Source organism: Xenia sp. Carnegie-2017, unplaced genomic scaffold (assembly GCF_021976095.1).
Source record: "Xenia sp. Carnegie-2017 unplaced genomic scaffold, XeniaSp_v1 HiC_scaffold_6, whole genome shotgun sequence".
NCBI lineage: Eukaryota > Metazoa > Cnidaria > Anthozoa > Malacalcyonacea > Xeniidae > Xenia > Xenia sp. Carnegie-2017.
This window is the reverse complement of record NW_025813526.1, coordinates 6,545,542-6,567,819: the sequence shown is the minus strand read 5'-3', so window position 1 is coordinate 6,567,819 and position 22,278 is coordinate 6,545,542. Positions and strand designations below refer to the sequence as shown.

Sequence of the window (22,278 nt, the reverse complement as noted above, 5' to 3'; positions counted from 1 at the left end):
CCAACACTTGTTCGAATCTTTTTCAATCTTGTTTCCAATTCATGTACACTTTCCTTGTCAATTAATTGTGCCTTTTTATGTGCATAGATTAATGCCATCAAACAACACAGAACAACTTCTTCACTTTCTTGGATTCAAATTCTCTAATGGCTTCTGACACACGATCTGCAAGTCAATGTATTAACCATTATGAAGTATTGACAATACAGTATATTTTAATAAATATCATTGGATCATTTTAAATACAAAGAAATAGAGCTTTTAAGCAAGCACAAGCTAGTTTAGTGATGGATAAGAGACCAACCACTATAAATTGACATAAATTCTGCTGGCAGAATGTAAAGCTTCATATGTGAAATGACAGGAGACAAAATAAAGTGAAAATTTTCTTATTTGAAGGGTGCAGTATACACAGACAGTTTTAAAACAGTCAGAATGCATCAAATGACAAAGTACTAGTAAAAATGGGACAATCAATTACGAGAAAATCTAGAGAAAACCTGTTGCCATGGACTACGCAACGCAACAACGGCAGAATGAGAACGACAATACTCCACATTTTAACAACAAACCTTACATCAGTATTCCAAATGCTTTCCAAAATGTCAAAACCGGATCACCTCCGTGCTTCTGCAAACCTTGCAAACACAAGTTTTGTAGGTGCCTGTAAAATCTTGCTCGACAATAATAGTTGATACTGCCCTGTTGCCAAGTAAAATATTGCACTTGCTTGAGTCAAAATATAATTTATATTTCTGCAACTAATGTTAGAATTATCTATAAGATGAAACATACCAGTATTAGAGTATCTGTAGATGCCATAGTCATTCGTACGAATTAATAGTACAAGCTAGCCAGACTGGAAAGTATGCAAACTGCGCAAGCTAGATCAATTTTTTTTAGAAATTTTGCGCGGCGGATTTTCAATTTTGCGCGGCGGATATTCGACTTTGCGCTGCGAAGCCATAAAATATTCGCGAGATGCCAGTTTTATTTTTTCCGTATCACACTCCATTTTTGATAGTTTGCAATTGCAAATAATTATGAAACATAACATAAAAGATGATACATGTGTATAGCTGTAGCTTACCTTAAGTTGGAGCTTGCAACTCTCCTTTTACAACGTGAGGATGTGTCATGTGTAATCACAAAAAAATGCCACTTTACCTTAGGTATTATGTAACGAGTCGAACGACCAACGTACCACGTATGTTTATCATTCATCTGTTTCATCGTTTCATCACAGCGTATGATACGATAAAAGGTAGACTCCAAATAAATTTGATTTACTGACGTCGTCAAATACGTCGTCGAAAAAAAAATCAATCAGGAACCATCTTTTGTATAATCCGCAGCCAGATTGTGGAGTAGAAGGTTTTTCAGTTAATAATTGTTTATAATCAGCAGGCAGATGGTGGACAAAAAAGGTTTTTCAGTTAATAATTGTTTATAATCAGCAGGCAGATGGTAAGCAGGGGAGGTTTTCAGTTGATAAATATTTATAATCTGCAGCCAGATGGTGGACAAAAAAGGTTTTTCAATTAATTGTTTATAATCAGCAGGCAGATGGTGGACAAAAAGGTTTTCAGTTAATAATTGTTTATCATCAGCAGCCAGGTGTTAGACGAAAAGGTTTTTCAGTTAATTATTGTTTATAATCAGTAGCCAGGTGGTGGACAAAAAGGTTTTCAGTTAATCTTTGTTCATAATCTGTAGCCAGGTGGTGGACAAAAAGGTTTTCAGTTAATCTTTGTTTATAATCAGCAGCCAGGTGGTGGACAAAAAATATTTTTCAGTTAATCTTTGTTTATAATCAGCAGCCAGATTGTGGACAGAAAAGGTTTTCAGTTAATAATTGTTTATAATCAGCAGGCAGATGGTAAGCAAGGGAGCTTTTCAATTGATAAACAATTACGATCTGCTGCCAGATTTGGATTGAAAACTTTTTGATTATAACTGCACGAAGCATACTGGTTGACGCTTGACTAAGGTTACAAGAGGAAAGGTAGCTTAGGGCGTGATGTTATGATGCGTTGCAAAACCTTGGACATCTCTCCTTCGTGTTTTGCCATGCTCGTCGGTCTCTAAAACAGGAATCATATGTCTGGACAAACCACGTTCCTTGTCCCCATTGATGTAAAGTTTTGCCATTTCGTTCAGTGCTGCGTCGCATTGAAGTACAGATGGTAAACTCCAATCAACTTTAGCACGATTCATTAGCACTTTTATGCTTTGCCCACCATCCATTTCTTGCTTATCCACCACCCGGTAAAAAGATTCGGCAACAGCCTCAGTTCCGTATTTCGCATAAAATATGTCAAAGACGAGACAAAACTCTTGGCCGACAGCTGAATAAAATGAGGAATCGTTATATAAAGATTCAATAACGGCCTCTTCTTTAAAAAGAACGTCAATCATTTTACCATTGTTGAGCGTCACTTCGAGGACCTCAGAAAGGGTGAACTGCCTTGGTGTACCTTCTTGGAACCTAGTCACAAAGACTCCTTCCTCGAAAACCACATCCTGCAAGGAAAAAATTCCTTCGTCATCGAGAGACATCTTCTTGAAAAAATTAGGGAAGTGAGTGTGTAGCATATCACCCCAAACAACGGCAATGAGTGTTTTCTTTAGACGCCAAAACACTGTGGATGATAGCTCGCTACAAAGCTCAAAATTCTTTTCAGAAACATGTGGCATCTGTGAGGAAAAGTTTACACATCGTCTAAACTCATTAGCTCCAAGTTCAGAAAACTCCCTGTTGTTTACTGGACTTTTTTCTTCCGAACGAAAACCGCATAAACCACGAAAAAGTCGTCCAAAGTCAAAACACTTTGATAGCATTCTGTTGAGGTCGGAAAAGCTATTGGTGTAGCAAACATCAATCTGACTAATGACATCCGCAGCCAGCTTCTCTAGATCATGAACACTGTCCTGCATTTCTCTTGCTACCCAATCCACTGACACTTTATCGTCGCCTTCTCTAACGACAAACCAACCAGTTTCCAACTCACTTTGCCCAAAGCGGTAATCTCGAATTTCATGAACTCGCTGGCTTAATCTTGGGCAAACAAAGTCATCAGGATCAATTTTAGATACTTCCTCGATGTAACGTTGCATCTGTCGTTTTACCAAAGGAACATGAGAGCACAACTTCCAACCAGGATACCACTCAGCCTGCGCTTGCAGCATCAGGACGACCAAGGGCCACAACAAATCGAGTACACCAAGCAAATCATGGACAAAGTCTTGACCACATAACTTGTAACCCATCTCTTCTCTATTGTCGTGGTCCTTGAAAGTCTCGATGTACACTTCCAAACTATCTGCCAGATTCTTTAAAGATAGCTGGAGCTCAAAAACCGCTGATGTGCAAATGCGTTGGTTACTCGAAACGGAAGATTCAAGTCCTTAGCAGTATGACGCGCTACGCTGTGCATTTTACCACGACTAAAAGTTGATGATAAAGTGCAATCCTTCTCAGCAAACGATCAACGAAAGGCGAGTCCTTGAGCTGACTAAATACTTTATCTAACCAATGGGCAGGGTCCCATTGGACAGGCCACCAGAATCTTTCTTTGCAGGACAGATCATCATGCAAAAGTTCAAATACAGGCTCGTTCATGCCTGCAATGAACGGCTCGTTGACGTATTGTCCATCCATCACTCGCCCTTGCACTTGCAGTAGCCGATTATCCTTAATACCAACATGCACGTCAAGATCTTTAAAAATGGATGCAGCTAGAGCATCACCTGTACCACCAGTTGCATCAGAGTTACTGTAAACCTCCCTTGCGTCAAGACAATGCCTCGGCGACTACCATTTACAACTGGACAAACGATAGTAACCTGATTAGTGATGCGATGATTGGTAGATTTATCAGCTGTAACATAAAAATGTGGGGGCATTCCTGTGTTTGGAAGAGGGTAGAAAGAAAATTGGCTGCTCTCATGTCGATGTAAGCACATGCTGCTTTGATCATGTCTGGAAACAATTTTCGAGAATGACAAAAATCACCAACATCCGCACCAGCAGCTTGAAGCTCAGCAATTCGTGCTTCATAATGAACTGCAGCTGACTTTGTTTTCACAACACCAAGAGCTGCACAGAGTTGATTCTTTGCAACAAGTACTTCCCTTGACCTCCCTTGCTTTACCATCTTCATGTGGTCATCAGCGTTTTGTGGGTCAAAGAAAGAAGATGTCGATGACACGCTTGCTTTTGGCTGTACCATTTTTCACACTTGCCTGCAATTAGCTGTTCATACAAGGCATCTGACATATGTAAACCAGATGCCAAAGATCCGTCTGCTTTGCCAGTAGGTCGATTAAAAGATGACGAAAAGGAAACAAGGGAAGAGTTTAAAAATTCGACACACGTTCGACACTGCAGCACCCAGCTGTTCTCTTCTTTTAGTATTTCAAAATCTTCCACTTCATCCACAAGCTCAATCAAATTGGAAGATCGAAGTGCGGTACTCGATGTGGAATTGTATGTAGTTGTTGAACTTGTTGATTGGCTGATTTAGGGTTACCACTCAACTTTTGTGCCACCTTAGTAGCAATTTTTTCCGCAAGTTCGTCCTCATCAAATTGCAGGTCGCCTTGCTCACTTGATAAAATTGAAGGAAGAAAACTTCCAAGCGAGCTTTGATAGCTAAGACGGCTGGTGTTTGAAATAGAGGCAGCCTTACTCGTCTTACTTACTGCATTAACTCTCACAATCTCTTCGCTGTAACAATGAAAGTGTTAAAAGCCAACATTAAAATTTTCTTGAAAACTGTGTGAAAAGTATATGTACTAAGAAATTCAACAGAAGACGTTGAAATACTTAATGATTTCATCGTTAATATTAAACGACTTAAGAAATTTGTAATGTAGAAATTACTTATCCGAACAAGTGAATTATTGGAAGCCTTGAACTAAAAGTCAACACTTTCAACCACTATGGCATAAATTTCACAAAATATCGTGACAAAATGTCGTAAAATCTGATACTATAATGCAAGAAAAATGCCGTATTTCACTAACAAACCTCTCATCTTTTTCATCGGTTTCCTCCCAACTTTCAGATTCACTGACACCAGAAACGATTTTGCACGAAAGTTCGTCAGTTGCATGTCCAGCCGTATCCTTACCAAGCTCTCTGAAACAATTTAATATTCATAATTTTAAAAAGCTATCACTGTATATGTAAAAGAAATGTATTATATAACATGTATGCAGTTTGTGATATTCGGTTATTTTATGGTTCACGCAGGGGAATGAGCAATTTAGCTACCTTTCATCGACTTCCATAATTTCTATCCGTTCTCCCATTCCGTCGCCACCACACTTTTGTTGCACTTGGCTTGTACTGAAAATACAATTAACATAGAAAACATACACAATGTAAGTGCAGTTCTCAATTTGGGAATTGGGAACTTGATTTTCATTTACCTAGCCGATTTAAGCATTTTGTACGCCTGTAGCGCAGATTTAGCAAGAGGGAATCTTCTCTAATAGCGTCATTTGCTAAGGTCTTTTCGCCCTTGTCGCTGTGAGTTTTAAATGGTTTGCTAGAGAGGACTTGTTCCTCTAGCAAGCCAAAATTACGTTTGCCTTGCCTAAAACAAAGTAAGCAAAAGCCCATTGGGGTTTTTCGTGTCCACTCTTTGCTCGCTTTGCTTCAGGTCCTGTTTTCTGCTGCTTGCTATGTCTTTTAAACATGTTGGCAAACTGAAACTCTATAACACACAATTTTATGGTTACAAATGTGTCGATAGCCAATCTTGGTTGTTTACTATTGTTTTATAAAACCCACTGACAATGTCATGCCACTTTTCTTTGTGACGCAAACACGATCACTCTTACACGACTAACATTCTAACACTAGATAATTGTTCTGTTACCTTCCTTAGACAGTGTTTGCTGCTTATTTTTAGCCACTGCTGCTGTCTCAGTTTTTGCACAGCCACTACACAAGACCTGGGCACCAAAACCTTCATCATCACCTGCTGATGTTGAGCAAGGCGGAATTGCGTGGCACGTTTTTTTGCAAACTTTGCAAAAATGGCTTCCACATTCCTTGCATGAAACGCAAACTAGTAATTAGGCAACAACAATGAAAACATAAGTTAAGATAATGTAATGAACGTTTTTTTGGTATCAAAGGCAAGCAGCACTAGTTTTTAGCAACACACAAATGTTGGTTTGGTACTGTTAGTGAGAAGAGAATATTGTCGAGGAATCACCGAATAAGCTCCTGCAATCAACCAATGGCTGATATATATTGTGTATATTGTTGTTAGGAAAATTTTCGGCTATTGTAACGCGTGAATTTACCTGATTTAACTGCTTGAATCTCAGCCATCTAGTAAAAATAAATAAACAATTAGATAAAAAAGTTTGTCAAAAAATCTCGCTTTATCACCAAACAATAGCGAGCTAAGCCCTGTTAGTTCGTTAGCAAACCGGTTTTAATTATAAATTGCTTCATTTATCAATATGTTTTATGTAAGGATTGTGAATTTTATTTGCCTTAAATGTATTAAAACATGCTTTGTAGTTTGTAATACAAGAAATCCTTTCGTACCACTACTTTTAGGTTACACAAAAAACATAACTGTTAAATAATAACTTGTTTCCCCGGGCGTTTAGTGTTAGAAGCGTTAATGCTTTCAGAATTTTTATCATTTGTAATTTTGTATCAGTACTTTTGATTTTACTAAACCATTACGTGTACTCACCTTACAAATTTGAACACCCCAAGTTGGTTTAATTAAATATCACGTATCACCGTAGAATACACCGAAGAATCGATATGGTTTGCCTTGAAGTCACTTAAAAAGAGAAAGCTCGAAAAACGAAAGCAAAGAATGTGTAGTTAATCTGCACAGATATCATATTTCTAGTCATCAAACGCTTATTGGCTTACCAACCAATTAACGGAACTTGCCTGTCAAAACAGCTTGTAAGATTGACATTCAACAGGCAACAATTTTTTTCAACGGAAACAACAGCGCTGCAGCGCACAAGTGCTGATATTGCGCAATAATTTCTCGCGCTGGGCGGCAAATTTCACAAATGCGCGGCGAACAAGAAATTTTTTAAAATCTGCGCGTCAGGACGCGCATTTCTCCCGAAATTGCGCAAGCTAGATCTAGGTTGCGCAAGACATACTTTCCAATCTGGCAAGCTAGATTTTTGTGTTATCGTTTTCTGCCATTTGCTGACATCTCTTTATCACGATGTGTTGACTCTCGGCCCAGGCTACTTCTATGTGCGCGCGGTCAAAGAAAATTCATTACAACAAGAAGCATTGAAACGGCGAGAAAAGTTAAAAGCATTGAGGGAGAAGAGTGCTGCTGCTGCTGAGGTATACTATTGTCTTAATTGTTTATTTCAACCGTCTGGTTCATCGTATCATTTTTTTGTCAAAGCCAATTACTGTACTCTCAAAATGACAATCATCAATGTATCTACTCAGCCTATATTCTCAGTATTCTGAAAAGTATGCCTTTTTTTAACGAGATCTTCAGTTTTGTATAATGGCATTATTGTAAACTGCTTTATACTGCGCAGATGCACACAATGCAATCAATAGTACTGATCCATCAGTAATCTTGAAATTCAATATAAAATTATAAATGTTGGTTTGGTTACACAAAAAACAAAACATGTGTTTCTTGCGTGTAAAGGTATTTTCACTGTTTTGTTTTAAAATCTCCATTCTATTTTGTGCACTGCAATTAAGAATGCTTTGCACATTGTTCCATTATCAGTCAAAGTTTTGGATGACTTGTATTTTCCATACAAACACTAGAAACAGAATGTGTTTGATCTTTAGGGAGGTCGCGTTGAAAAGAGAGGAGTCAGTGACAGTTCAAAAGAAAGCGAGTAATGCATTCATTGTGTTTGTATGTTTTGATTGTCAATATAGGCATGATATTGAAAGAAAAGTAATGCCTGGCATTTAAATTTTTTGGCTAGCCAACTAGAATTTGCCTTAATTTGGCGACAAATTAAGTAAGAGATGTATACTTACATATTACTGAGAATATTACTAGCATAAATTATTGTTGCTCACTATCTTTCAATGATGGCTTGCTTTGGCCATACGTACCTATTAATTCAAACCCAGCATAAATTAATATACCTTTGTAATCACATTCACTCATTGTTATGTACATATATATATATATGCTTATACACTTTGTAGAAATGTATAAATAAGTTTGAAAATTTGTAATCCAGGCATTGAGTACATAAAAGACAAAAGTTTCTCCGGAGAAACTTTTATCTTTTATGTAAGTATATATAATAATAATAATAATAAGGACTTTATTTGAAGAGGGGGACACGTAACAGCTGAAAAGCTGACAAACCTGTGGCCCTCTAACTAGATTATACAGCATTACAAAAAAAAACTGATAAATGAATAAATATATAAATAATTACAAAATTCTATGATAAAAATAGCAGGACACATAAAAAATATTCAGAAAGATAAAATTAATTTATAAAAAATTAAAATTAAAATTAGGTAGTGTGCTATTGCTTAATATTGTTTCAAAGTTGTCCAGGTTTTATATGAGCTTATAAAATGCTTTTCACAGCTGTTTTGAATAGATTTATACTAGGCTTTTTGATATCATGGGAAGGCTGTTCCATAACTTAACTGCGTCAACACTGAATGCCTTGCCACCATCGTTATTTCTTAGGTATTTGGGACACACTAAATTTAAATTGCCATGTCTCGTGGACCTATTGTGAACAGAACTGTTCGTCTTGAACAAATCTTTGATATAAATAGGAACATCGCATTTGAGGCTCTTAAAAATCATGGCACATTTGTTTAGTTTTATTTCGTCAAAAAAAGGCAACCAGCCTAGTTTACTAAAGTTTACAACACTTCTAGAATAAGGGTCTACTCCAAGAATTACTCGGGCAGCCCTTTTCTGTAACCTTAGGAGACAGTGGAGTTCTTTAACGTCGCAGGTATTCCAAACCATGCTCCCGTACATAAGGACGGGTTTAATCAAAGCGTTGTAGTATAAAAGTCTTTCTTTTATTGGAAGGTATCTCGTTATCTTTTTCAATAAACCAATACGCAGAGAAAGCTTGGCCTTTAGGCTAGAAATGTGGTCACTAAATGTAAGATCTTGATCGAGTGTTACACCAAGCAATTTATAAGAGGTTACTTGTTCTATTTCAGCCCCATCAAGGGTTACTGACAGGTGATTGCCATCAACTAATGATGAATGTAGCCTCTTTCCGGTGATAAGTAATGCTTTGGTTTTAACAGCGTTTAGGACCATCCCATTTTCGCTAGACCATTTACTTAATTTATCCATGTATTCTTGAAGACGTCGTTCCAATTCCAAAGGTGCATTATCGATATTAGCGCTGGCTTTAAATGTGGTGTCATCCGCGTAAGCATGAATAGTTGAGTCCGATCCAACAGCTTCGGGAAGATCATTGACGAAGATTAAAACAGTAGAGGTCCTAATATGCTACCTTGAGGAACTCCATTGGTTAGCATAAGTTGTGACGAAGTCGAGTTATTTACAGTGACACACTGTTTGCGATTGAGTAGATAGCTCTGCAATAGCTTTACAACATTATCTGGAAATCCATATGATCTTAACTTTACTAGGAGAATATCATGATTGATCAAGTCGAATGCCTTGCTATAGTCCACAAAGACTAAGCCGCTGACATTGTTTTTATCAAGGTCAAGAAGGACTTGGTCCAGAAGAAACAACAAAGCAGTATCCGTGGAGTGGTTTTTACGGAACCCTGATTGGAAGCGGTATAAAAGTGCATTTTCTGTTAAGTAGGTGTTCATTGCATTGAAGATGTGTCTTTCAAAGACTTTAGAAAGAATAGGCAAAATACTAATAGGACGATAGTTTTGAATATCTTGCTTGTTTCCTTGATTCTTGAATAGTGGTTTAACCTTTGCTATTTTCCATTGTGAGGGAAATGTACAAGTTTCAATACAGTGATTTATAATTTTAGCTATGGAGCATGATATTTCAGGAGCTGCAATCCTTAGAACTCTAGCACCAAGCCCATCGATTCCCGTGGCTTTGTGTGTAGGTATACTTAGAAGATAATCGTTAACCTCACTAGGAGTTATTTGCGGAATAAGATTCTCAATTTGACTGTTAGATTTGTCTTGTGGACCAGGAAGAGCATCATAATAAAGTATAGGTGCCGCTTTTATGAGACGTTTATATACATCAGCGAAGAAGCGGTTAAAGCGTTCAGCGATTGAATGGTCATCCTTTATCAGGTTGTTGTTTTCGTCAGCAATAGGGACGGAGTCGTCATTATTCCTTGTATCTTTAGATAGGTCTTTAATTAAAGACCAAAGTTTCTTTGGACATTTTTGATTTTTACTGAACTGAGTTTTAAAGTGCTGTTCCTTCGCATTTCTTAGTTTCCTCGTCACTCTGTTTTTAATCAGTTTAAAAGCAGACCAATCTTGTTCATTTTGTGTTCTCCTGGCCCTCTTTAGAAGATTATCGCGTTTATTTATTTCGTTGTATAGATCATTAGTGAACCATTTCGGCTGATTGATTTTCTTCACACTCTTGAACTTTAAAGGCGCGTGATTATCAAGAATGTCATTAAAGGTTTTGTACCAAGATTCAACAATGTTATCGGCATCTCGAAAAACAAAGGAGATATCCCAAGGGGCTTCTCTTAAGTCTCGTAGAAAGCATTCTTTGTTTATTTTGTCGATATTTCTGTATTTGATTTTGGAATGTTGTTTACGTTGTCCATCCATGGTTTTGTAGCACCTCAAGATAGTGACCGGCAGGTGATCGGAAAGTCCAGATTTACCTATGGCTACTTCTCTAATTCTAGCAGGATGACTAGAATAAATATGGTCTAAGCACGCATCAGAGGCAGGTCTTGTTACTCTATTTACCATCTGCGTTAATCTAAGACTGTTCAGTGTCTTTGCGAGACAATGTTTTGAATAACAGTTGAAATCAATATAATCTAAATTGAAGTCTCCCAGAATAATCAATTCATTGTTTTGGAGATGGGCATTTTCAATATTTTTACCCAAACTCTCATTATAGTCTTTGTTGGCTGAAGGTGGACGGTAAACACCAGATATCAAAATCGGTCTCTTTGATTTATGAGGACAAATTTGAAGCCAGAGAGTTTCAAGATCATCCAGTTCCAAATCTCTTCGACGTGAAGCCATAACTTTCTCATTTACATACGCAATTATGCCGCCACCTTTCTTCCCGATTCGATCTTTTCTGTGTAATGTGTAGCCGGGTATCATGTAATAGCTGTCTGGAATTTTACTAGATCCGAACGTCTCAGTGAGAATTAAGACGTCAAGTTTAGCAGCACTGTTGTTGTTCGAGGTGAGCATTAGAGATAGTTCTTCCAATTTGGTGTCAGTCAGTCTTTGAATGTTCCAGTGGCAAACTGATAAGCCTCTGAAGCCTACAGGAGGTTGAAGGTTATTAGGTCCTGGATTGACGGCAATATCGCCAGATAGAAGAATACACAGACAAAATTGGCCAAGTTTGACGAACCGCAACAACGCCTGCAGCTTCAAATTCAAATCGCAAGGTGTGCATTTCGAAGGCTTTGACTTACAGTCGAACGTAGGTGGAGCAGATATTTCCTTCCCAATGAAGAATCTGACTGTAAAGCGATCGAATTCAGGTGTAATTGAAGTAAATTGGCCAAGTAAAAGGCTGATAATAGTTAATTGAAGCACGACTGCAAAAACACGTCTGCACGCCATGACTAATTGCGTTCATATAAATGTATAAAAATAAAAGATTCTCCAGATTGTATAAAATAATTTTATTGAGCTTTCGACTTGTTGCTTTGAGCCCTCATCAGAATGAGGAAATATTATTTACATAAGTCTTATTTAACCAATCTTTAAACTTATATATATATATCTTTCATTGTTTTCCTCCTTTCACATTTAGATCTGCTGTGAAAGTTATAAAATTTAGAAACTACCAACCAAAAGATGAAGCACTAAAGGAGCGAAAACTTTCTGGGGCCAAACCACTTTCAGGTTATTTAATGTACAAGAATTGTTAAACATATAAACATGACAATATCAGTTTTTACAAGTGATTTGAAGAAACAAAGTATCTATATATGGTAAAGGATGAAGTTAAATTGCTGTTAATGACAGCATGTACTGTCTCCTTGGTTAACTTAGTGTTTGTAGATGTAGACTGTCCAGGTTAATGCATTTTCTAGAATGACTGTGGGTTTTGATATTGACTGATGTTTTGGCACAGATACTCAAGCCATTAAAACCATTTATTTTGCTTGGTATTATCAATAAGTGAACAAATCCGAAGAAAAAAAACTAGCATTTATAAATGCAAAGTTTTTTTGTAATAGAGCATGATATAGCTACTGGAAGCAAATGATGACATCAAGTTATAACACCAATGCAATTTAGCGTCATACATATTTAGCGTCATAAATGTTTTATTTCATGCACGTTTTTCAATTATAGACGGTAGTTATCGTTCGTTGATACAACAATATTTTGGTCGGGCACGTTATGTGTCTAACTATGCCCCCCCCCCCAAAAAAAAATTCCTACCCCGCGCCAAATTTTCTAGGAAATATGTCCCCCCGTTTTCAAATTTGTCCTCCCCATATGAAAGAAGTAATGAAAAACTTTACACAGTAAAAAATATGTCTTTCTTATTTTAAATAACTGAGAAAATGTTTATTAAAGAGTGTTAGTTCCTTTTACTGCGCTTTGCCGATCACGAAGCACATAAGTAACAATTCATAAAATAGTTTGTTGTTCGTGTACAATGAACATTCAAGCATACAAAACATTCAGCAAGATATCTCGGCGTTTCATTGTGTTTTTGAATGTTTTGTTATGCGGTTTATACTTGTGGATCAACGTTTGGGTGAAATGTGTAAGTCATTTAATGCCTTGCGCTTTTGTATCTGCGGGTTGTTTTTCTGAGTCATTAGTTTAATTACTATGCATTATTGCTATATTCGTCAATGCATGATGGTATCTCTGAATTGTGATGGTTGTTTTGACTGGTTTTATAAAATTTAACTAAATTTATTGATCCAAATAGATTGAAATATCTAAAATCACCTGCGGTCTTGTTTTAAAACTGAAAAGTTTCACTGTTTTTTAAGATAAAGGTAAAAGTTTGTGAGGGGGACAATTTTCCAAAAGTTTTTTTTCACCTATACATAGATAAAGCCTGAAAATGATTAATGTACCATTGTATATGAGCTTTTTTACTGTTCGGTCTTATAACTTTTATCAAACACTTACGTACACTATTCATTAAAAGAAACGTAAAATTCCCATAAGTTTGTCGTAATTGTGTTCAATTTTACTTTAATTATTTTACCTTTTTTCTACTTCCGTTTTATTTTCTGCTACATACTTCTAACGTGTCTCTTGCTTTACTTAATCAAATGTTTTGTAAAGCCACCTCAAAATTTTTTCTGTTGTTTTAGTGGAACAAGAAGTGAAAGAACATGTTGAAAAAGGAAAATCTGATGTTGTAAATGAAGTGGTAAGGATAAAATCAACAGTTTCATGTTCATGGATATGGATAAATATAGAAAAAAAACTTGATAAATAAATACTAAATAAATTCTTTATGAATGAATACTTTCCTGAAACGAATTCTAAATTTACCAAATCAATTGTGATGTACAAATTTCTTTAATTTAGGACTTAAGTAATCTTGCACCCCGAAAACCCGATTGGTAATATAAGAAACACTCCCTAAAGACTGGTAATTTCAAGTATTATCTCTGAACCATAAAAGAATCTTATCATATATTGATAATTAGCACCATACAGAAATTACCCCTTTCGGGTGTTCTTAGTTTCGGGTGTTCTTAGTTTCGGGTGTTCTTAGTTTCGGGTGTTCTTAGTTTCGGGTGTTCTTAGTTTCGGGTGTTCTTAGTTTCGGGTGTTCTTAGTTTCGGGTGTTCTTAGTTTCGGGTGTTCTTAGTTTATGTTTATAAGTCAAATACGGATTTTCAAAAAATTAGTGATAGAACACGATGGGCACCTGCAAAGTCAATAGAATTTGAAACCATAGACTCTTCAGTGAGCTTATCAGTTTTATTTATTTTTTCACCAAGCGCTTAGGTAGCACTTTACAGCCGCTCTTCACGAAGTGAAACTTGACGCCATTTTCTTCAAATGGGAAATCCGCAAATGGGTTCCTTTAAAAATACTACGTACTTAAGTTGAAGAAGGAAACATTACACGGATGTAATATAACTAATGTTTTATGTTGCTAAATGGTTTATTCTTTCTTTCAAAAATCAGGTGAAATATTAACACAAATTTTGGGGAATAGGTTTTTAACTAGAATCACACTGTTCTTTATGTGAAGAATCAGATGCTTCATCAGCAATAACAGAAAAAAACTTACTTTTTTTGATATCAGAAATAATCTGATTACTGATTACCTGGCCACAACATTTAATGATTTTATTTTGACTTGTTTTAGAAATATAACTTCTATTCTTACCACAATTCTTTAAATGATTTTCTAAAACTTTATCCCCTCTCCTAACTCCATAATTGAGTGTTTCAATGAAATTACCAACCCCTCCAGATGAATAACAACCAACAGTAGGGTGATACTTGGAATCATCACGATGCCCACGAAGAGGTAAACCTAGACGTCCACAAAAAATGACAGAATCAATAATTGGAGATAGTATTTCCCTATTCTGTTCTATTTCTTTCTTGTTACCAGCATCCATGATCATCTCGATAGGCTGCAGAGTACCTGATATTTGGGAACGCAAAGCATCAAAAATTGGTGATGTGGATGCATGCAAACCGACTTCCCTCCTTTTACTTTTTCCAGCATGTTGAGTGAAAGAGCATTTTGCATTCTTCCAATCTTGAAGAGGTTCAGTAAACAACTTTTTTACTTTACTGGCCTTGCCTGGGAATCTATTGCCAAACAACACACACGATAGACAATACGCACCATTTTGTGAAGGTGAATAGCAAAGCCATTCATGCTGGTCTAGCCAATCATGCCTAAATGATCTGCCATTAGATTTAGGAAAATGATACTTTTTATCTGGTTTATATACATTTTTTATCAAATGACATATTTCAGAATTATCCATACCCTTAACTTTCTCCCTATACAAGGAAACATCAAAATTATGGGTTAAAACAGCAGGTTGCATATCACCAGAAGTTGGAATACCAGGCAATAGTTCCTGGGATGATGTGTGAAGCAAAAGACTATTGGCTTTATTTAATGTCTGAGCAAGAGCTGCAGCAGAAGAAAAACTCTCATTGGGCATCCTTTTAAAAGTTGGTTGGGCAGCAGGCCTATTAGTTGAAGTAAAAAAATTTGAAATGTCAACTGTTTTTGGTGCAATATTTGGAAAAATTTTGACAAATTTTCGTTTCTCTGTTGTTGAGCTGCTAGAATTAGACTGTGTACAGGAATTAGACAATTTTCGCTTCAACCTGTGGGCATGGAAAATGAGAGGCACAAAATGATTAGACTGAAAAGTCTCACCTGGTTGTACAGATCCTTCATGACAAAACAAAATATTAATAGCATCCAAACCTCTTTGGCTTAATAACCGGGCTGAACAATACGATTAAATAACAATTTATATCTACTTTCACCAGAATCAGGATAAAAGTATGAATTTTTCTACCTAAAACAGAAGATAGGCCCAAAATACAAAGAAAAGATGACCATTTCTGGTCATTACAATTTAAAATAGCCTCCTGTTTTACCAGTTCATCTGTTGTATATCCAGTGTCTAAACATTCTTTAGACACTGACAAAGGCAAAAGATTGTTTAAGCTTTGGGCAAAGTAATCACTGTGCTCACTTATAACAGACAAAAAGCATGGGTGTTGAGCATAAAAGCAGCATGAATAAATAGCTCAAGCGATGTTAAAATTCGCAAAGTAGGGACCAATGCATTGTTACCTACCAGAACTAGGGAAGCTGAACTGTAGAGGCAATTGCCAGAAGCTTCAGATCTTAAAAAATATTCAAGAAAAGAAATTAATATTTTGTTTGGTAGATTGATTGTATTGTATGAATGAATTGCTGACTGTAGACAAAGATATAGCCTAGCGAAATTGAGATTTAACCATTTTACACGTATATATAAATACTACAATACGATATATATAATTATAATATATTTACCTTATTGCAGTACAAGTCTTTCCGTCATGAGCGTGCTTTGGCACATATATTTCAGCTCCAAAATTTCGACACAGAGTATGGTCGGGGTCATAAATTCTATCTAACAGCTGCTCGTTAGTAAACATAGGTCGAACGTCGACCAATAAACGAGAATAAAGCTCATTAAGGCATTTTAAATCGTTTTTGGCCAACGCAGACTGAGCAGTCTCGTATAAATTACCACAACACAATGAAGACATTATAAAATATCACAAAACCGTAAACTGAGCACAGAGGCTGTTCAGAAACAATACGAGTGTATGTTAATTTTCAATTGCCTAATTTGCCTAGCTCAACTATGCTTATCAACAGCAATGATTGGTTGGAATTGCTCAAGTTAGGCAAAAAATTGACCAATGAAAGCATACGGTTGCAAAAATTGCCCAATCAGAATACCTATACACGATGTCAAGTTAGGCAAATTCATCTTGTTTAGGCAAATTGCTAACAACCAATCAAATGGCTAGATCGCCTTCTTGACTTAGGCAAAATGGCTGCTTTGCCTAACGACACGGAGCTTTATAGATAATCATACGCATCTGGACTACGATTCATATCAAAATTACGTCATTTAATTGCACAACATTTCTAAACAAAAGTCAGATCATTTGACTGCGATAAAGTGCTATTCATAGTTTCATAATTCGATAAATTCGTATCGAATCTAAGTCGAAGTATATTTTGGTAATTTCACCATAGGCACTTGCCTATGGTGCCTACCCCTAGATCCGCCCCTGATAGCAACCCTTTTTTTTCTGTTGCTCCTGCGTTGATACAGCTTAACACTTGCATGAAACTAATTGTTGTTTTTCTTCGCACTTATTTTACCCCATTTAGCCGCTTTATTTGCTTACGAGCTTCAATTTCCCAGAAGACACTACGCATGGCGCATGCGTGCTTCGTCATTAATCACCATCTCATTCCAGAATGAAACTCAATTCGTGTTTACATGAGATTAAAGCCTGTTTTCCACTAGCCACGTATCGTAACGTATCGTAGCAAAACGTAACGTATCGTAGCAAGTACAGATACGTTGAATGTTTTCCATTATTCGGCACAACGCGTAATACTATTTTCCGCCAAAGTTCAAAAACAATACAAATATTATTGTTATGGGTACTCTCAGCAAAAAAACTCGCTTGCTTTTACTTTTAAGTAGACGAATAAAGAAAGATAAATATAAAAAATCATATTGGATTCGAAAGCTTTATCAAGAAAGAAAAACTAAAGGAGAATTTTATCTTTTGGTGCAGGATTTACGTTTGTTCGATGATGAATTATTTTTCAGGTATTTTCGAATGAACGCTTCCAAATTTGAGGAATTATTACTTATGGTCGCCCCCAAAATAAAAAAAAACTGCGTGTCTAGAGATTGCATTGGACCAACTGAGATGCTTTGCGTGACGATGAGATATTTAGCAACCGGAGACTGTCAAACGACCATAGCTATGAACTATAGAATGAGTCCAACAACAGTGGGAAGAATCATTTTCAAAACTTGCAGAGCACTGTGGATTGTTCTTGCAAAATTTATAAAGCCACCTACAACTGAGTCCGAATGGATTAAATTGGCTGAAGAATTTGAAATAAAATGGAACTTCCCCCACTGCCTTGGAGCGTTGGACGGAAAGCATGTTGTCATGCAGGCCCCTGCAAATTCCGGTTCAATGTTTTTTAACTACAAAAAAAATCATTCAATTGTGTTGATGGCCATTTGCAACGCCATCTACGAATTCACTCTGGTCGACATAGGTGACGCTGGAAGAAATAGCGATGTTGGTATATTTTCTTACAGCAAAATTGGAGAAGCTGTGAAAAACAACAGTTTGAATTTTCCATGTGAAAAATCATCGCCTGGTTTCCAGGAAGAATGCCCTTATGTTATGGTAGCAGATGAGGCTTTTCAACTGCAACATCACATAATGAAACCCTACCCAAGAGAAGTTCTAGGTATTGCAGAAAGAGTGTTCAATTACAGGTTGTCACGAGCAAGACGGACAATAGAAAATGCCTTTGGGATCCTAGCTGCACGCTTCAGGATTTTTCGACGTGCAATACATGCTAGAGTTGAAATGGTTGTCAGGATAACCCAAGCTGCAGTGGTCCTTCATAATTATCTCATGAGGGAAGGTGCATGCTCTCATGGAGAGAGTTATTTTCGCATGGAACTAATTGACAAAAATACAAAACATGGCACACAACCAGGGCGGTGGAGGGAAATAACGCAAGGCGACAAAGGCTTGCAATCAATTAATAGAGATGGATCAAACAACTACTCTCGTAATGCCAAAAAAGTTAGAGAAGCTTTCAAAAAGTATTTTATGTCAAACGAGGGGCAAGTTATATGGCAGTGGGAATCTGTTCATGCCACTGAAAATTGTTTTGACAAAAATAACTAATAAGGCAGACTTATTATTAAACATGTTCGAACAAATCAATATATTATAAGACAGAAACAAAAAACTTAAAATAACTTGTTACAACAAACTTTAAATAAAAAAGCAAATTGAATGTTCTGTAATACATTTGTCAGTGATGCTAATGAATTTCATTCATCTTCTTCTAACTCAAATAGAACCTGTAGCACCTTTATCTTAGCCATTTGTTTAGTTTTTCCCTTCACCCCTTTGAAACTAGACACTAAGCTTAAGCAAAATAGTGTATCCTCATCTTGTTGATTGTTTGTCTCACAACTACCAGTTTTACTAACATTGGATAAATCATTAGCAAGACTGATGGCTAAGAGGTCATCAATTTGGTCTGATCTTCGCTTGCGTGCTTTCTGACTGGTTTTGAGTTCAAAAACCTGGTCACTTGATTGATTATCCAAAGACAAACTACTTGATTCAGAAACCTTCATAGGATCAATGATTTCATATTCAACATTGCTTTCAGTTTTCCGCATATTTACTACATCCCTTAAGAATGATAGCTCCACAAAATAATCACAGGTGGGCAATTTTTTTGTAGAGCCACTTCCAGAACGAGTTAATTGCTCTCTTTTGCAAATGCATCGACGATAGTTATCTTTCAGTCTGTCAAATTCTTTGTTCAATGTACTTTCTATATTGAAAGTAAAATATTCGTAAATAAACTGCTCACAAATTTTACTGTTTCAAATTTAATGTTATACTATAACCTATACACATGTAGATTGTATAGTACCAATGTTTGTAAATTTTACAGCCAAATACAATTTTGAATACAATATTAACTAGTTAATTAACAAATATAATATCAATAGTTGTTGTAAACAATATGATTGCTGTTTAAAGTAGTAGCAAGAACATTAATTCACAGGCAGCCAAATAGAACTGCTCAATTTTTATCTAGGTAATGCAAAGCTGTATTTAAAACAAAAGGAGGATCCACTATTTATTAGATGTACGATTCTTTTTTATTGAGTGACTGATATGATTATATGTAATGTTTTGGCACTTCTTCCAAATGTTAACCAGACTGGAAAGTATGTCTTGCGCAACCTAGATCTAGCTTGCGCAATTTCGGGAGAAATGCGCGTCCTGACGCGCAGATTTTAAAAAATTTCTTGTTCGGCGCGCATTTGTGAAATTTGCCGCCCAGCGCGAGAAATTATTGCGCAATATCAGCAAATGTGCGCTGCAGCGCTGTTGTTTCCGTTGAAAAAAATTGTTGCCTGTTGAATGTCAATCTTACAAGCTGTTTTGACAGGCAAGTTCCGTTAATTGGTTGGTAAGCCAAGAAGCGTTTGATGACTAGAAATATGATATCTGTGCAGATTAACTACACATTCTTTGCTTTCGTTTTTCGAGCTTTCTCTTTTTAAGTGACTTCAAGGCAAACCATATCGATTCTTCGGTGTATTCTACGGTGATACGTGATATTTAATTAAACCAACTTGGGGTGTTCAAATTTGTAAGGTGAGTACACGTAATGGTTTAGTAAAATCGAAAGTACTGATACAAAATTACAAATGATAAAAATTCTGAAAGCATTAACGCTTCTAACACTAAACGCCCGGGGAAACAAGTTATTATTTAACAGTTATGTTTTTTGTGTAACCTAAAAGTAGTGGTACGAAAGGATTTCTTGTATTACAAACTACAAAGCATGTTTTAATACATTTAAGGCAAATAAAATTCACAATCCTTACATAAAACATATTGATAAATGAAGCAATTTATAATTAAAACCGGTTTGCTAACGAACCAACAGGGCTTAGCTCGCTATTGTTTGGTGATAAAGCGAGATTTTTTGACAAACATTTTATCTAATTGTTTATTTATTTTACTAGATGGCTGAGATTCAAGCAGTTAAATCAGGTAAATTCACGCGTTACAATAGCCGAAAATTTTCCTAACAACAATATACACAATATATATCAGCCATTGGTTGATTGCAGGAGCTGATTCGGTGATTCCTCGACAATATTCACTTCTCACTAACAGTACCAAACCAACATTTGTGTGTTGCTAAAAACTAGTGCTGCTTGCCTTTGATACCAAAAAAACGTTCATTAATTACTAGTTTGCGTTTCATGCAAGAAGGAATGTGGAAGCCATTTTTGCAAAGTTTGCAAAAAAACGTGCCACGCAATTCCGCCTTGCTCAACATCAGCAGGTGATGATGAAGGTTTTGGTGCCCAGGTCTTGTGCAGTGGCTGTGCAAAAACTGAGACAGCAGCAGTGGCTAAAAATAAGCAGCAAACACTGTCTAAGGAAGGTAACAGAACAATTATCTAGTGTTAGAATGTTAGTCGTGTGTAAGAGTGATCGTGTTTGCGTCACAAAGAAAAGTGGCATGACATTGTCAGTGGGTTTTATAAAAACAATAGTAAACAACCAAGATTGGCTATCGACACATTTGTAACCATAAAAATTGTGTGTTATAGAGTTTCAGTTTGCCAACATATTTAAAAGACATAGCAAGCAGCAGAAAACAGGACCTGAAGCAAAGCGAGCAAAGAGTGGACACGAGAAAACCCCAATGGGCTTTTGCTTACTTTGTTTTAGGCAAGGCAAACGTAATTTTGGCTTGCTAGAGGAACAAGTCCTCTCTAGCAAACCATTTAAAAACTCACAGCGACAAGGGCGAAAAGACCTTAGCAAATGACGCTATTAGAGAAGATTCCCCTCTTGCTAAATCTGCGCTACAGGCGTACAAAATGCTTAAATCGGCTAGGTAAATGAAAATCAAGTTCCCAATTCCCAAATTGAGAACTGCACTTACATTGTGTATGTTTTCTATGTTAATTGTATTTTCAGTACAAGCCAAGTGCAACAAAAGTGTGGTGGCGACGGAATGGGAGATAGAAATTATGGAAGTCGATGAAAGGTAGCTAAATTGCTCATTCCCCTGCGTGAACCATAAAATAACCGAATATCACAAACTGCATACATGTTATATAATACATTTCTTTTACATATACAGTGATAGCTTTTTAAAATTATGAATATTAAATTGTTTCAGAGAGCTTGGTAAGGATACGGCTGGACATGCAACTGACGAACTTTCGTGCAAAATCGTTTCTGGTGTCAGTGAATCTGAAAGTTGGGAGGAAACCGATGAAAAAGATGAGAGGTTTCTTAGTGAAATACGGCATTTTTCTTGCATTATAGTATCAGATTTTACGACATTTTGTCACGATATTTTGTGAAATTTATGCCATAGTGGTTGAAAGTGTTGACTTTTTAGTTCAAGGCTTCCAATAATTCACTTGTTCGGATAAGTAATTTCTACATTACAAATTTCTTAAGTCGTTTAATATTAACGATGAAATCATTAAGTATTTCAACGTCTTCTGTTGAATTTCTTAGTACATATACTTTTCACTCAGTTTGCAAGAAAATTTTAATTTTTAATCTTTTAATTTTCCCTAATTTTTTCAAGAAGATCTCTCTCGATGACGAAGGAATTTTTTCCTTGCAGGATGTGGTTTTCGAGGAAGGAGTCATTGTGACTAGGTTCCAAGAAGGTACACCAAGGCAGTTCACCCTTTCTGAGGTCTTCCAAGTGACGCTCAACAATGGTAAAATGATTGACGTTCTTTTTAAATAAGAGGCCGTTA

General features: G+C 36.4%; 2 protein-coding genes and 1 long non-coding RNA gene across 6 annotated transcripts; 1 reads left to right on the top strand and 2 right to left on the bottom strand.

Annotated features, from left to right (window-relative positions):
• Nucleotides 1-4,449: 4,449 nt before the first annotated feature.
• On the bottom strand, nucleotides 4,450-5,476 carry LOC124457025. Its single transcript, XM_047007325.1, has 4 exons — nucleotides 5,437-5,476; nucleotides 5,279-5,353; nucleotides 5,033-5,143; nucleotides 4,450-4,729 (listed from the first exon to the last, which is right to left on the bottom strand). The coding sequence occupies exons 1-4, from the start codon at nucleotides 5,451-5,453 to the stop codon at nucleotides 4,450-4,452; spliced, it is 483 nt and encodes a 160-aa protein (XP_046863281.1). The 5' UTR covers nucleotides 5,454-5,476.
• Nucleotides 5,477-14,074: 8,598 nt separating this feature from the next.
• On the bottom strand, nucleotides 14,075-16,563 carry LOC124458221 (52 kDa repressor of the inhibitor of the protein kinase-like). Of its 4 annotated transcripts, none has more exons than XM_047008270.1 (3): nucleotides 16,194-16,563; nucleotides 15,973-16,021; nucleotides 14,081-15,154 (listed from the first exon to the last, which is right to left on the bottom strand). In XM_047008270.1, exon 3 carries the CDS (start codon nucleotides 15,136-15,138, stop codon nucleotides 14,353-14,355), a length of 786 nt encoding a protein of 261 aa, XP_046864226.1. In that variant the 5' UTR covers nucleotides 15,139-15,154; nucleotides 15,973-16,021; nucleotides 16,194-16,563; the 3' UTR covers nucleotides 14,081-14,352. The 4 variants fall into 3 exon arrangements, with proteins under 4 accessions (XP_046864228.1, XP_046864226.1, XP_046864229.1 ...); XM_047008272.1 differs by having other exon boundaries at nucleotides 14,075-14,672; XM_047008271.1 differs by lacking the exons at nucleotides 15,973-16,021; nucleotides 16,194-16,563 and adding an exon at nucleotides 15,543-15,613.
• Nucleotides 16,564-19,975: 3,412 nt separating this feature from the next.
• On the top strand, nucleotides 19,976-20,856 carry LOC124458205. Its single transcript, XR_006953074.1, has 3 exons — nucleotides 19,976-20,131; nucleotides 20,506-20,533; nucleotides 20,739-20,856. It is a non-coding gene; the product is annotated as an uncharacterized LOC124458205 (long non-coding RNA).
• The last annotated feature ends 1,422 nt before the right edge of the window (nucleotides 20,857-22,278 follow it).